The sequence below is a fragment of the Acipenser ruthenus genome, chromosome 24, assembly GCF_902713425.1.
Source record: "Acipenser ruthenus chromosome 24, fAciRut3.2 maternal haplotype, whole genome shotgun sequence".
In the NCBI taxonomy this organism is placed as follows: domain Eukaryota; kingdom Metazoa; phylum Chordata; class Actinopteri; order Acipenseriformes; family Acipenseridae; genus Acipenser; species Acipenser ruthenus.
Window position 1 is genome coordinate 701,332 of NC_081212.1, and position 16,782 is coordinate 718,113.

The 16,782-nt window shown below is 44.1% G+C and overlaps 1 protein-coding gene across 1 annotated transcript; it reads right to left on the bottom strand.

Annotated features, from left to right (window-relative positions):
- Positions 1-1,036: 1,036 nt before the first annotated feature.
- LOC117963349 (PHD finger protein 12-like) lies at positions 1,037-15,622 on the bottom strand. Its single transcript, XM_058997836.1, has 15 exons — positions 14,791-15,622; positions 13,997-14,178; positions 9,981-10,053; positions 8,321-8,753; positions 7,728-7,848; positions 6,568-6,700; positions 6,179-6,343; positions 5,837-5,995; positions 4,701-5,496; positions 4,188-4,316; positions 3,855-4,034; positions 3,618-3,716; positions 3,374-3,456; positions 2,751-2,889; positions 1,037-2,349 (listed from the first exon to the last, which is right to left on the bottom strand). Exons 1-15 carry the CDS (start codon positions 14,854-14,856, stop codon positions 1,952-1,954), a joined length of 3,156 nt encoding a protein of 1,051 aa, XP_058853819.1. The 5' UTR covers positions 14,857-15,622; the 3' UTR covers positions 1,037-1,951.
- Positions 15,623-16,782: the final 1,160 nt, after the last annotated feature.

Sequence of the window (16,782 nt, forward strand, 5' to 3'; positions counted from 1 at the left end):
GTGTGATTTTTGTTGGTCAAGTTTGATTTATATCTTGCACACCTTTTGAGATACAGACTTCACATTTCCGATGCTATAAATATGACATACTGTGAGTCTGCTCTGCATAATCCCATTGGTGCCGCAGTCATGCATTAGGGCAAGTATCACTCTAACACAGCAGCTGAGGCAACAGCAGAATAACCTTACGCAGAACATTGAAGATAGAATCAGGGATATAAAGACATGTAGTGAGCAACGGTTCAGTTAGGGCTACCACAGGACACCATGTTCACTGGGGCAGTGGAGGCTTTTTAACTCATAGTCCTGCTTCTTAAAAAAAAAAAAAAACAGGAAAAAACCTACCAGAATGCATTGCAATTTGAGTTGAAAAGCCTGAACTGTCACAAAACTGTCCTAGTGAAGTCACATGGTAACCCTGTTCAAAGTGAGCTAAAATGGGTAACAACCCCCCCCCCCCCCCCCCACCCCGCCATTATGCATGCCTAGACGATTCCTGAAAGTGGCCCATTGAGAAGCTGAATTGAGTAAAACTGCATTGAGATGCAGGTGCAGCCAACCTCTACCGGAAAGTAAGGTGCTGTTACAGGTGCGAGGAAGCGGGTGGTTTCTCTTGGATAGGCACAGGAAGTGAAGTCTCAGTGTGTGCAAGGGAGTGCGCTGAAAAACTATCCCTGTTTAACCCTGTGCAGAGTGCGCTCTGGGTAAGCCCTGACCCCTTGCTGGTGCTGTCCCTGTTTAACCCTGTGCAGAGTGCGCTCTGGGTAAGCCCTGACCCCTTGCTGGTGCTGTCCCTGTTTAACCCTGTGCAGAGTAAGCCCTGACCCCTTGCTGATGTTCTTTGCACACGCGTCTGGGTTGCATGTGTTTTCTACACACACACGACAGATAGATGCATTTCCGTATTTAGTACGTTGTCGGCTGTTTAGCTGCCAAAAAAAAGAAAAAGAAAATACAGACCTACATTTTTTTAATCTTGTTCTTAAAAAAATCTTTATGTATTTACAATGTTATAACAGACAGGCAACAAGAGAAGTCAAAAGTAAGTTATTTTTATATATATATATATACACAGAATACATGAAAAGTGTCCATCTGTAAAATCTAAAACAATGCAGTCCATATTTACATGTGAACTACTGTATTGAAAAGAACCAGGGCTCTGAACAGGGTTACGACAAATCAGGGCTTTTTACACTACAATACAACACAACAGGAGCCCGTGGCAAAGTACATGTAGCACTGACTGTACACAGTTAAAAACAACTGAACACAATGCATGGTGCATGTACGTGGAATCCAATGCTAGCTGTCCTTGTAGAAAGTGAACATAGAAATCAGATAAAAACTGATTCACACACACACATACATTATATATATATATATATATATATATATATATATATATATATATATATACACACATATATAATGACAATACATGGTAAGCTACCTGTAGTGCAAAAGTAGCAAAGAAGAAGCCTGGATAGTATAACTGTGTATCCATTAAATGAAAGAGTGATACGTTTCTGCTTATGAAAAAACAAAACAAAAAACCTTGAGCATGTTTATATAAAAACGATCCTTACTGGCACAAAATAGAACAAGTCTTCTAATAACTTTACAAGTACATGGAAACCTGTCTTTCTTTTTTCGTTTCTCAACTTCAGTTCATGTAGAACGCGGAGGACGATCAAAGTATCCCTTCTTGGTTTAAATGTTTTTTTTTTTTTTATGCAAATCTGTAACGTTTGTATTTAAAAAAAAAAAAAAATTATAAAAAAGTATATTCGTATAAATTCTATATGTGCAACTTGCTCATAAAATCAGTAAAAAAAAAAAAAAGATTTGTACTTCACTTCCATGCAAACGTGTGAACGTTTTAAAAACAGGTCTTGACAGTCCTTTTCCTCTCCAATTTGGATTGGATGTTTTTGTGGTTTTTTTTTAGTTAAGGTACAGAGTTGGACCTCAACACTGGCGCTTGATGTAGTTTTTGCGAATGCTTTTCGTCCCAGTCCGCTGCTGCTGCTGCTGCTGCCTCCTCCTCCTGCACCGGCTGCTTGCCAGCGAACTCCGTGATGCTGAAGACGAACTGCAGGCAGCCCAGTTTGATGTAGCTGCCGTGGTGCAGCAGCGCGGTCCCCTCCCAGCCGGCCCCACTGCCCCCGATCAGGCTGGAGCTGCTGGCTTTGCAGTTACAGGGTGTCCTGTGAGGGCCCTGGGCCTGGCAGCTCATCACCCCCATGCCCACGACCTCGCCCTCCCCGTCTCCAGCCCCGAGCCCCGCTCCTGCCACCTCCCTCTGCTGCTGCAATTCCTCCTCCTGTTTCCTCTTCTTGCACCGCCCTGTGGGGAACAAACCAGGGGTTAAACACTGAGCATACAAAGTGTGATCCCTCCGCTCTATCTGGAACGGGCAGTGTTGTGTGATACTGTTACGGATTCTGTCCCGTCAGGTAGATGAGATTAAAAGCTCTTCTGCATTGTGGCTAAGGCGCTCGCTTGCAGTGTGCGGGGTCGCCTGTTCACGCCCAGCCTCCGCCCTGTTGCACAGGACTACCAAAGAGTAAAAAGGTCTTAAAAAAGAACAGCTAGTCACAATAGAAGGAGATCTTAAAAAAAAAAAAAAATTGTTTTTCGGACAAGCACATCCGAGTACATCTGCCCTGTGTTTAGTCTCAACGCAAGACGTTTGATCATTGAAGAACGGGTCATGTTAAACGCAGATGGCACCACACCGTACTTACGTATGACATTCTGCACTTTGAAAACAACGCTACTGGAAGGGGCGGGCAAGCTCTTCTCTGAGAAGTCACAGGAGTACAAGACATTGTCCACCGTTGTTCCGTGCTCACTGTAGTTGAGAAGCTCGTAATGCTTTGTGTTCTTAAAATGAAAGAAAGAAAGAAATGTAGGAGCATCATTCTTTTATTTAAAAGAGAAAGGAAAGCGTAACACCTGTCTGTAGACTGGTCCTACTTTCTTAATAATCTAAATGAGTTTCTTTTTAAAATGAATAAAGAAATAATCCATTGACCGAGTTACCCTTATATATTAGGAGACCCTCGCCTCCTGAAATACATTTTGCAATGATTAAATCCTGAATGTGCCTGTGTTTTATCAAATAAATATGTTCATCTGTCGTCCCGCCCCCCCCCCCCAAAGTGGTTTGAACATTACAAACAGGAGTTGGGTGAATGCCTCCAGTTTTATTGCAGATTTTTCTTGAGCACATGCCGTTTCCCTTACTTGCGGCTGCCTTGGCAAGTTATTCACAGTTAACCAGTAAGCAGGTACATGTGCAGCACATAAGCTGTGTACAAGGTCCAGACAGCCTAGGAGGTTTTCATTCATCCCGAAGAGAACCTACCTCATCATAAAATATACAGGCGTGTTTGCCCGACACATAGTTACAGTGACCATAATCTGCAAGGCACACGTCCATGTCAGCACCTGCAAAGAGAATGCAAAGATGGAACAATGCTGTTAAAGCAGAGGAAAGAAAAGCTTTGTTTTATACCAGTCTCTGGAGATTTGCAGCTCCACAAAGTCTGTACTGCCAGCTGAGCTTCAAACATAAAAAAAGCGTGCAGTATCATTTAATAGATGCTTACCGGTTCCTATGTACAGCGTCCTATAGCACATATTTACTGCTCCTCCTTTGCCCATGAGTGGATAAAATACTGCCCGAGCTTGCACCTCCTTTTTTTGTGCTAAAAAAATTGAAAAGAAACAAAAAAAAAAAAAACACACATTACATTTATTACCAGTGTTTAAATGAAGGAGTTGCCAATACAAATCTACTTGACTTGCTCCACAGAGAGAGAGAGCAGTGTGCGGGGGACCCCTACCTTCAGTGTGCGGTGCTGGGGAGGGAGAGGGAGAGGGAGAGGGAGAGGGAGAGGGAGCCCTCTGCGGGGGGCTGACACGGCTCTGCTGCTGGGGAAGAGCTTTGGGAGGAAACAGCTGCTGGATCCGCTGCCAGGCCAGGAGCTTGATAAACTTCTCATCCAGCTTACTCAACTCGATCTCTGGAACACAACAAGCACAGACTTTAACACAGCAGCCGCGTTCAACACCACGCATCATCCAGCTCATCCTTCCACTGGCATCACTGGAGTATCTGACTTGCACAGGCTTCTGGAAATCACATCTGATCAAACGTGCAGGCAGCTAAAACTCACCCCCGTTTCCCTCTATTAGAGCTTTCATTGAGCTGGCAAGGTCAGCCATGGCAGAGGAACTGGAGCTGAAAAACGCTGAGAATGATGAACTGCTCCCCGTCGACAGCGTGCTTGCACTTACTTTACCGTCTGGGGAAAAAACAAAGAAACAAAATGTTAGACAGCCTGCAAAAGGGTTAGCACAGCATCTACCCGGGCCTCTACAGAACCCAGCTGGGTACTACATCAGAACCTAGAACCGGACACCAGGACCCAGCAATGAAGGACAGTGACAGAGGGCATGTATACACTGGCTACAGCAGCCACGATAGGAGTCTACCGTCTTCAACTGTACCTTATATAATAAAACAGGGTCATCACATCTGCACGATAAGCAAGATTCTTTAAAACTTCCCTTACAAGCATTTTACACAGCTCTGCTGAACTTCCACACGAAACAAGATACAAATCACCGGGCTTGCATTCACACCCATTTATTTATTTTTGTCATTATGGCCTGTGCTGGCTGCATACCTGTAGGTGGCGCTGGTGAGCCCAGTCTCTTTGCCAGGGAGCTGTCCGGAGGTGCTGCTGTTGCTCTGGGCGGAGTGACTGCTCTGGTACCTGCCGCAGGTGATGTCATACTCCTGCTCGTTAGCGCTGTAGACTGCCCCCCGGTGGAGAGTGGAGTCACGGATCTCAGCTGCAGACTAACGCCACTGCTGGTGCTGGAAGAGGAGATGGTTTCCATGTTGGCACAGGAGTTGGAAGGAGAGGCAGGCACGCTTATGGCAGCGACGGGCCCCCTCTGTGCACAAGCGCTGGGCCCAGTCGCATTCTCAGTCTTTATAACCGGCCCGGCCACGTGGTTCTGAAGGGAAGGGGGGGTCTGCGGCCTGAGCCACGTAGGGCTGGGCGTGGCCGGGAGTCTCTGATGAGCATCAGTCTGTCTGCAACCCTCCGCCACAGCGCTGCACGAATGAGGCCCGTTCACTTTCGACTGAGGTTCCAAAGGTCCGTTCGACGTCCCGCAAGCGTTGGTCCTGCAGGACTTCTCGGGACAGGAGCTGCACCCGCGATCCTCTGCGGAGTCCGAGGAGCTGAGAACCGTCGGCGTCCCGGAGGTGCTTATTGGTGTGCTACAAGGCTGCGGGCAGGGTGGGGCTGTCCTGTCGGCTGCATGGAAAGAGCTGCCTATTGATTTGTCTCCTAAAATGCAAGGCTTAATGTCAGCCTTTTCAGAGTCCCAATACGACGATGACAACGGCATCTGCCTAGCAGATAAATGTCTGAAAATGCTGCACTGAAGTGCAACGACACAACGAAGCCACTGCAAAAAAAAAAAAAAAAAAAGAAAAGGGTTAGTTAGGAACTGCAACTAAACAGTGAGTACACCCTGAACACAAAGCACGAAACAAAAAGCACACTAGATGTGTTTGCCTTTCGGGCCCTGCTTCCACAAATGCAGATGCAAATTCTGGCTTTTTATATATATATATATATAAGGAGTTCATCTAGCCTATATATAAAATTATTACTTTATTATCACTTTTTTGTATTTAATATAGGGACTGTATTACGTTTATTTAATAATACAAGCTTTCCATATACCTTAGTATCAGTGAAATACTTGAGTTTTTAGCTTGACCATCACAAATTCCCCCTCTTACCTCCTGCTGCTCTGCCTCGCTGGCTAAGTGCTGGGAAGTGGGAAGGTGCTTCTGTGGCGGCTCGGGGATCCCATTACAGACCAGCTCTCCATTGCGAATCCCCGCTGGGGCCAGCAGTGGAGGTGGATACTGGTACTGAGACTTTATTGCATCAGGAACCTGTAGCAAAATAAAGGAGGCTTATTCAGCGTACCCTGATCTAAAGAAACCGAGGCTCAGGAAATGCACGGGACTGTACACAATCAACAATGAGCAGTTTCTCCAGTCAACATGTGCAAGCCTTGAAACCAGAGTCCGTCAACACGAGGGAAAGTGGCACAAGCAGAGAAACTGCGTCACTACCTTGAGCGTTCTCTTCTTCAGAGGGCGGGCTGTTCTCCGGTTGGGCGGGTGCTTCCTATGCACTTTGTGTAAGAAGTCCACCTTGACAGCGTGCTGAGATATCCGGTCCTGGAACTGGTCAAAGATCTGACACCTCTTACTGAGCGTCATGCTCTTTCGATTCAGCTGGAACGACAGGAAGAGAGGAACCGGGTTCAATCAAGAGAAATGACCAGCACTCCACAGAGTGCCCTTAAGATATGTCCGTGTACGGCTTTGAGCAAGTAAGACTTTGAAACAGTTTGAGGTACGTGCGCGTTTGCAACACACAACCAGACTTTCAATCTAGGGGCAGCAGCAGCAGCAGTAGGTACTCGGATGCTGTTCACTGGCTTGCTACAGGAACTCACCACGATGTGCTCGATGTGATTGGGGCACATCCACTTGCCCGTTGGCATGGCAGTGAGGGGTGGATCGAGGCAGTCCATGTGGAACAGGAGAGGGCAGTAATCACACTGAATCAGAGGGGCCACCCTGCAGCTCCTGAGGGAAGGTAAGCACGGTAATCAGGTAAAGGAATAAAAAGCAACTACAATGTAACAGTCTATTAAATCAACATGTCACCTATAAAAAGGGCCTGTCATTGCTGTCTGACTATGAAGCTTGAAGCAGCCTTTTGACTGACTTCTCTTTTATTTTTTTGTGTTCCTTGCCAGTCTTTAGCCCTCTAATCATGCTGAAATCAAAGACGTCAAGCATTCTCTTTCTGCTTTTTTTAATCAAGCCCTTATTTAGTTTGCTATTCTGAACGCATTGAAGACAACCACAAAGAATCCAAGACACACCCACAGGAACCACAAACCCAGCCATTCCTTCTGGAACAGGACAGTGCCAACAATGTTGCAATTTGTGTCCAACTGAAGGGGAATTTAGAGTGTATTCAATACAGTACACAGATAAAGATGAGTTCTGACTAATAATAATAATAATACTAATAATAGCAGCAGCGCAAGTTAGTGAACCAACATTATAATATCCCTGGTATACGATTACTTGTGGTTTAAAGTGGACCCTTATTTTAACCTTCAGTAACGTGAAGAGGTTAAAACAGTCACAGAAAAACAGCTGAAAAACAGAAAAATCTCTCAGAACTAAAGGCTGGCAAACAGCTGGTTTTAATGACAAGCAAATTACCAGCGGATAGACACGTTTTATTCTGCGTCGCCAGATGATTTCCTGCGAATGATTTACAGTCACTTTTCCTTTTAAGGATTTGCCATTTTCACAGTAATGACAGCTCTCTTTTCAAAGAGCAATTCTGCTCTAATCACCGCTTTTCTGATTGCACTTGTAAATGCTTAGCTTTACAGGCAGCAAAAACATCATCCTCGCAGCGACAAAAAAAACAAACACAAAAAATGAAACCCATTGAATGATTTGAATGCGCTTTTTCCAACAGCTGCAGCACTTGTGAATTCCATGTTTGAGTGCTGGCCTGGTCTGCCAGATGACTGCACTGTCCTTTCACATGTGTTCCACGTGTAACAGTGCAATGAAAGCAGACTCCTACCTGTTGCATGTGAAGCACACTTTAACAGGCAGTGGCACGAGTCCGTGGTGGTCGAGCTCGTGCTGTGCTTTCTTCACGTTCTTCCCCGTCATCTCCTCTTTCCTTCTCCTTTTACTGGTTCCTGAAGAAATAGCATGCAGACAAAACACACGTCTCACACAGCAGGAAGTGTACAGTGCAATCCAATTTATTTCACATTCAACATTTCTTCTCAGTCTCAGTTCCAGGGATGGAAATAAGACTCCTATTGCATAGCAGTTTCCCCCGTTCCAGGTTTTACTACAAGCTTGATTAGCCAGTGTCTAGGTAACAAGCTCAGGTGTGTTAACTCACAGTAAAACCAGGAACTGCTATGCAATGGGAATTCCCATCCCTGCTTTTTTCATACCTTCAATACATTCTGTACACATACAGTGTTATACACAAAATCAAGCAATTTATAGAGTGATGAGTTTTTTTTTTTTTTTTTCTTTAAACATTTCCAAAGCTCTTTCTGCCTCCGCCCCCACCCCCCACCCCCCACCCCTCCCCACCCCACCCCACCCCACCCCACCTAGCCTGAACGCGCCCCCTTCCTGCCCGGCCCGCCTCACCTGGAAGTGCTGTGGTGCAGGTGAGGTCGTTGGGTAGCTGGAACTGAGTGGGGTTGCGCTCCAGGGCGGCGGCGATGAGCAGCTCGAAGGGGCGCTTGAGGTGCGGGGTGGAGGAGACGGGGGTGGCACAGTCGGGCTCCGAGCCAGGCGCCTCATCCTCCACGTCCAGCAGGTCCTCGTCCACGTCGTTCTGCTCCGAGGGGGTGGGCGTGTCCGTGCTGCTGGCGATGGAGGTGGGCGTGCCGGGGCGGCTGCTGGCCCTGCGCTCCAGGATCTTCACCTGCGTCACCGCGGCCTTGAGCCCCGCGCCTCCCCCGCTGCCGTCCAGCCGCAGGCCCCCCAGCTCCAGCTCCGAGGTGGGGGACGCTGTGCTCTTCGCCAGCTGCCTGTCCACCAGCCCGTTCACCTGTCCCAGCTTCTTCTGCTCACGCTTCTATTCCAATGGGAATTCGGTCAAGAGGTTAGGAGATTAAACGCACAGACGCAGTCTTTCAAAGCCAAGTACCACGCAGTGTGTCCCGATTTTATTTGTTTTAAACTGTGGCGGTTATCTAGATCTGCCACAGTTTAGATGAGCTGAATAGACCCCACATTCAGACACACTCAGGACTTAACCAATCTATGCTCACAGGCAAACCTTTTGAACAGTGCAGTCCTAAAGCCCTAGCTTTGTTTTATTTATCATTTTATAAAATACATAAATTAAAAAAAAAAAAGTCATGCATGCGTTTAATAAATTTAAAAAAAAAACTGTAACTGTAAATGCATCTGCAGAGATGAAGAGAAGAAATGAACCCTGCCCCCGTGCGCGCGTGCGTGCGTGCGTGTGTTTGTGTGTAAAATGTGTGCACCAACACCAGATGCTGGGGGTTTGATCTTTCCCTTGCCCAGGGTTCCAGCAATGAGCCTGTGTGCTGCTGGTGGATCCTGCTTGTTTTTCATCCTCAAAGATGCTGGAGGCTGAAGCCTTTTAACCTTATCTTCACAAATACTGGTGCACAGAACATGGCGTCGAAGAAGCAGTTTTTATCTCTGTCCGATACTTTTGACCTTTTTTCTTAAAATGCTGCTTTTAAAAATAAACATTTATTGAATGAAAAAATAAATGAAACAAAGAAGAGTCTGCGATAAGAACCGCCCGTTCTGTTATCTGGATCGAGAAGCCATACAGGAATGCAGCTTTGCTGTTCAAACAGGTCATATCTCAGGATCTCTGGAGCTCACTGCTTTGTACTGATCATTGGTGCTTTTGTTTGTTTTTAAAAATTACCAAAATTTCCTATTTTTATTCTTCACTGTTATTTTGTCTTCTAAAATAAAAAATGTACAAGTACTCAACTGAGCTGTAAATCTGTTCTGCCTGCCTGAAATCTCTGTAGCCTACTGAGTAATGTAGCTGCAAATCAGTTCAGTGCTGTGCCTGTCCAATTCATTACTGAAAGTATTGCACATCTAATAGAAGATGTCAGGCAGACGCAAGCCTCCATATCACACAACACACATCCTGCCTTCTGAAGTGTCAACAGCAGAAGCAGAGGAAACGCTTGCTTGCATTGCAGCTGCACAGAGACCAGCTCTGACCCCATTCACAGCAACAGTCATTTTAAACAAGTCATAAACATAGAAAACAAATAACATAAAAAAACACAAGCTTATTCACCTTCCTCTGGACCATGCAGCGATGACACATCCAGTCTCCCGGGGGCAGCATCTCCTCACTCAGGGGTGGGTTACTAGGAGTTCGGGAGAGGAGACAGTCAGGTATTTGAGTGAGGCAATTCACGTTACAATACAAAGGGCTTCTGAGAGCTGTTTGAGTTAGCTTAACGACCTCTCCGATTCAACACCGATTCAGAGTATTGCATTGTGTCAAACTGAAACAGCAAGAGACTAGCAGAATTCATTGTCTTGTATTTCTATTGCAATGTAAACCTACTGGAGAAAATTGAGATTTGAGAAAAAATAAAAAATAAAGCACTGTTCCTAAAGCACTTCATGTATAAAAGCTTTACCACCTACAACTGTTATAGGAGGTGAGAATTTATGTGATGCAATCGCAAAATGGCATTTATGTGCAATGTGATAAGATTTGGTAAAATGAAATGATCTCGATGAGCCTGCAAAATGCAAACCCTATTTTAAACGCACGCACGCACGCACACACGCATGCGCACACACGCTGTGCCAGCTCTGTGTGGAAGGGCTTCATGCCACACAGGCGTGCCACTACACATTATTTACTTTTCCCTTTTATAAAGCCACATTCTTGTCTACAGACCTGCTGTGACTCCAGGGGCTGGTTTTTCAAACCTTGTAAAATCTGGAGAATAGTGTCTGGATTTTGTAATCCTATATTTTGTGATCGGGGAAAAAAAATAAAAATAAATAAACACAACACCACGGATTTCGTAATTGTAATTCTTTGTAATCTGAATAAATACAATCCAGCAGTGATAAAACGATCCACAGAAAAGTAATCTTGATCGCAAAATACAGGATTACAAAATCCAGATCACGGTTATGTAGATTAGAAGTTAAGAAAAGCGGCCCTTGAAGATTTCTTTCAGCCATGGAAACAGAAACCTGCTCTCGGGTGAAGGCGTCCCATGCTGGTGGTTTTGACTCGGTACAGTAAACAGACTGCTTAGTCCGAACACACTCATATCGGATTGTGCTGGAGCTTGGCAAGGCAATCTGAACGTGATCGTTCTGGAGCTCTGCTAATCTTCAACGCCAGCACATTCTGACAGGGGGGGGGGTCTCTGACAAATATTCCAATAAACTACTACTTCATATACAAAAACTGTCCCTTGATGCAGCAGTACACAACGAACAGATTAAAAACATCAGAGAAGAATAACAAAAACTGAAGAAAGCAGTTTAGAAAATGCATGGAAGTTCTGTGGTTAAGAGACTGGAATAGAAAAACTTAGCAGCAGTCTTGTATCCCAGCCACAGTCCCAGCACACAACTGCAGCCGGGAGAATATACTCCAGGGATGAAAATGAGACTCCTATTGCACAGCAGTTTCACCCATTCCAGGATTTACTACGAGCTTGAATAACTACAGTGCGTAGGTAACAAGCTCAGGTGTGTCTCATTAAGCTCCTAGTAAAATCAGGACTGGATCAAAACGCTATGCAACGGGAGTCATATTTCCATCCCTGTACTCTCATCAGACTCAATGAGAACACCCATGTGTGTTTCACACATGCATGAAGGCTAAGTAACAAAGTACCAGATGCCATCCCTGTACAACCCACTTATCAGCGGATATTGAACCTCTTTTGCGGACAGCAGAAAATAAATGAAAAATAAACAGAGACTAAAACCTGCTACACCATATTCAAACAGATACTTTGCCCCTTATTTTTTTGATGAATTAAGGATAGCCGTTATTGAAAATGACTTGTTAGGTATTCTGTCAAGGCATGGAAATAACCATCCAGTATTCGGCTTGGCACTGCGTTTTTAATGTAGCCCCAGACATGAATGATGATCTTAAAAGATCTTTGAAATACTACTGACAAAAAACAGCAGTGCATCTCAGCAACAGCTGTGCTCAGATTAAGCACAGCTGACATCTAAGCCTATGCATGTAAAAACTGATTTGAAAAATACAAGGCACCTGATCAAATCAGAGGACAATGACAACTGCAAATATCCAACACCAGGCGTGTTTTACTTGCTACTCTAAAAATAGACCTTACCCCTTTTGAAGCACAATCGCAGATGTTTCTGTGGCTGTAAAGGCATCGAAAGACCTAAATGCATTAAAACCTTCAAAGCAAGGTCCAATATTCCTCTTAATGACACACCTATATGGCACCTGAACTCTCACTACACAGAATATTAATATTGTACCGGAGAAAAGTCTGGGTGTTACCGTTACTTAGAAAACCAATTGGTTCTATAGAGACCCATCAGAAGCTTCACATTCGGATCCCTGTTGTTCTGTGCCACGGTTGTTGGTCTCAGTCTTTTAGCTGCAAGTCCTGCCTTTATGTGCAGGTGGTACAATGCATTTAAAAGGGGAGTATTTAAGATCTAGTGGAAACAAAGCAGGTAGTGCAACAAACAGCAGCTACAACTAGAACACACACACCTTGGTTTAAAACTGTACTGAGACTTCTTTACAGAACAAGCTTTTTAAAACGTGGCACTGCCTCTAAATCTGCAGGATCCTCTACCTCCAACATTTAAACAATTTATTTTTTATAAAATGCGTTCCTTGAAATGTCCAGCCTAGATCACGTTCCGCTAGTTTTTTAATGCAATGTTATTTCAGTTTGCACGCGGTGGAGGAAAGAGGGAACTGCAGCCTGCATCACGTCCTGTTACGTGCCGGTAGCATTGCAACCATGCACTCCTCTTCGGTAATCACTCAAAGCAGCAGCCACACGTAACTATAAAAACCTTTTAAAGTGAAGACTGCCCTGCATGTAATTAAATTAGTTCCCAGGACTGTCATCCGGCGGGTATTTGTGCTGGCAAGCAAAATATATAGTACAAAAATAAATAAATAGATACATTCAAAAAGAAACTTTTTAAATCTTAAGAAAAAACAATTTGAAAAAAACATTTAAAAATCTGCCTCTCTTACTTTGATTTTGGAAAGTCTAATAACAAACAAGCCAGTGTTTTAAAACGGCTTCCAAAGTAAACATCTCTCACATTCTCGTTAATCTACATCAAGCCGCACAGCCAGCTCTGAAGTAACCGCGTTTCAAGTTATTTGTGGTTGAAAAGCGAACTCGGTTCTTGTTGAATGGAGAAGCGACAGCTCGGCAGACACACGGACTACCTGTCTGTATTGCAAGCGTGACAAAGCTTAGAACAGCAATACAGTAACAACGGGTCTACGTGAAAAAAAAAAATAATAATAATAATAATAATAATGTTTATATAACACGGTGTGACCTAGGAAACCCGTCATGTGTGCGCTGCGGTGCCCACGATCCTATCAAAATATCCACATGCGTGCCACTGACATCGACAATGTAAGCAAAATGGCGCTGAGAATAAAAGTATAATTTAAAAGCAAGGTCGCCATATTGTAAACACAGAGGCAAGCGGCACAGACTCCATTATGTTTCAGTCAGTGGATGCATGAGGGGCTGCATGCTGCTAGGTTCAACACAATGCAAGGGTCTGTAACGAGGCAAAACTACAACGAACAAACCGCACCTAAAAACATGCTGGTTTAATTGTATGAGATGCAGAATTAAGCAGCACGGTCATGCAAGGTCTTGGTTATATTAGAAATCTAAAAATGAAGCTGTGGGGGTGGGAGCCTAACTAGTTTTTTTTGGTGTACATTAAAATGAAATCCAGAATCACGCGAGCCGTTGACCCGATTCCCGGGTGAACCTGGAACACCCGACATTAGTGCTAGACAACACAAACAAACAAAAATAGTAAATATAAAAATAAACTCGGTTTCCTTGACAGTATTCAAACTACCAGCTCACCGGATGTCATTCCAATAAAAGGAATTGACAGACATGTTTTGCATAATTGCTGCCAATCATCGAAAGGGGCAGAATACCTGTAGCAGCAAACGCACGCAAAGCGTGTAGTGCTGTCACTGTATGTATGCAAGGGGGTTCAACACTGCGTGTGTGTGCTGCTTGTGTGTCGCTAGTATGACATTACCCCGAATCCCCCCATCCTTACCAGCACTGTAAGTGGAAAGCAGCGGGACAATGATCGCAACAGAGCAGGTCCCCTCCTTCCTTACAGCTATCGCAGGTGTCGTGATTGGTCGCCCTGCCGCTTCTCCGAGCCTCTTTATCCTGCCTTCGGGTCTTCTTTTCGACGTCTTCGGATTTAGGGGGAGCGAGCAGAGCTTGTATTTGCTGAAAATGCCACACACACGTTACCAGAAAAGGACTAGCGTACTGGATTTGCAATACATGAATATATGTTGCTATTATATTTAGCCATGTAGAACGCGAGGCTGAAGCTGGCTTGAACTTCATGGCGCTAACATTGATTTCTGTGTTTTTGTTTATACACAATAATAATAATATAGTTTTGTTAGCGTGCAGCTATATATTTACACACACAGCTGCTGTCTGGTTAGTTGCATTCAAGCACAGTATATTTCGCGCTTGGTCTCCCTCTCTCTGCCTGTCTGAATGGAAAATATCACTTCTTTCAGTTTCACCCCTCCCAGGTTAATTGTTCGCTTACGCAAAACTGAAATGACTGATTTACTACATGGTTATCAAATCGACATCAAAAAGGTGGTATTGGCTATACTGTAATCCTGTGGTTAATGGCGGCCAGTTCAATAAAACACGAAAATAGCGACTCGGTAAAGCATGTCTCTCGTAAACTCCTAGGTGTGCTTTGCCTTGGTTTCTAACCCACATAGGGACAAGCACTTGTGCATTCAGCATTTTTTTTTTGGCACTGTTAACATATCTAGAATGGATATCTTTTCAGAGAGGCTTTGTGTTCCTTACCTCCATGAGTCCCCCGGAGGTATCCAAATCGTACACTATCGTTTTGGTCTCCATTTTGTCCCACATTCATAAACAAGACGAACCGTTCCCTTTTTCCCCCACAATGAAAACAAAACACTTTCTCGTATTACCGTGAAAAAAAAAAACAACGTAAAACACGGCGCCACAATGATATCCAAACGTAACCGAGTGCCAGGTTTTTTATTAACCCACTTGCAGTGTCTGAATGTGGGGAGGTTGTTTACGGTACAAGCGGGCAGTATTTGATTTTGACTGAGGTATTGCGAGTCCTTCTTCTTGGTGTATTCATGAAGCACAGAAATGCTGGGATCACTATAGTTCCGTGTTATCCGAGAGATCCGGTTTAAAACGGTCGGGAGTCGTTGTTAAGTTGAACCATAAATCCTTTAGAAACCCGTTTATGTTTAAAGCTCGGCCTTGGTGAGGCCTAGCCTACACGGAGCCCATTTCTTCTCCTGCACCAGTAACTGGTGGTGGCAAAGATGCTCCGGTGATCAGCAAACATTCCCCCTTCCATAATAAAATAACTAAAACACTAAAAATGCACGCGTTCAGCCGTTGAGCAGACGAGGTTCGGCTGCACTCACATAATCCTTTACAGTCGGTATAACGGAAATCGCAGCATGAATTCCTGGATATTTCTTATTGTTATTATTAATGGTTCCTATGCTTCAGCCTCCGACTCAGCTACATCCTCCATGGAGTTGGCGCAAAGTTGAGCAAAGCGACGTCTGAGCATGCGCGCCGCGCACTAGCGGATGAAGCAAAAAGACGCCATCTTGGTAGAGGCAAAAAAACAATACTGGAGGCTTCATTTTTAGAATAAATTAATCAGACCGTTACTTTATATGAAAATTAAATACATAATTCATAATAAGATCTACGTATATAATTGTCGTCGATTGAAAAAAAAAAACTAGATGTCAAATATACCATGTATTTGTACAAATTATTGCGATAGGTTAAAAATACATACATATATTTTAATTTATGATTTTATAACTATCCCCTTTCTACGCATGCGCGAAGATGCCATGTCGCTGGTGACATATGCAAATGTATTTTTGTTTATGTCCTTATGTTGTTTTTGTTTTGTCATCATATTAATCTAATGTAACAGTTAACACACGCTGATTGGGGGTTTGTAATGTGGCTTCTACCAGACCGTACATAATAAATTCCTTTCTACGTACAAATGGCACTGACTCCACTGAGATGCTGCGGTGGCAGAGCTCACCGGAAGTGCTGTTTCTAGGGGACTCTGGGAAGGATATATAGATGCTGTGCGTTCTTCGTTGTATTGTTTGTACCTGTGCTTATTATTATTTAACGTGTTACTATGGTAATTGCGACCGGAGCAAAGGTGTAATACACAATTACTGTAAAGTCTTGTATTTATTTGTACACGTAGCTTTCAGAATGCGATTTAAAAAAGTGAGTGACGTAGTTACATTTCAGCCAGTGTGAGAGCTATTTCTGTGTTATTACTGTTATTGTTATTATTTAAGTGAATTGTGAATGCGTTGGTATGTTTATATATTGGTTAATCATACCGAAAGCGAATCTAATTCTCTTTTGTTATATACAGTAGCGTGTGAAACAGAATCGTGGCCACGCCCCCTTCTCGTTGTCAGTGACGCAATGCCGCACGCACTCTGCTGCTCAGGCGGAGACGCACGCATGCGTCCCCAGATTCCTGTTCTCAGGATTTGTGACAGCGATGTTGCATAGGAGGCGTTACATTTTGTCTTCTGTTTTATGCCCTTTCACGGCTTTCTCTTTACATTGCCGTTGCAAGAACGTATAAATCATGTGACTTGCTGAGTCTGCTTCCATAAGAGTTTGTGTGCTCTACCCCTGCATTAGACCTCGGCTGGATTGAGATTTGACACGCTTGGGGCTTGTGTCAAGTACCCTGTAGTTTCTGCTAAGGTTTGATCATTTCAAAAAGAAATTCAGCAGCCCTTTAAA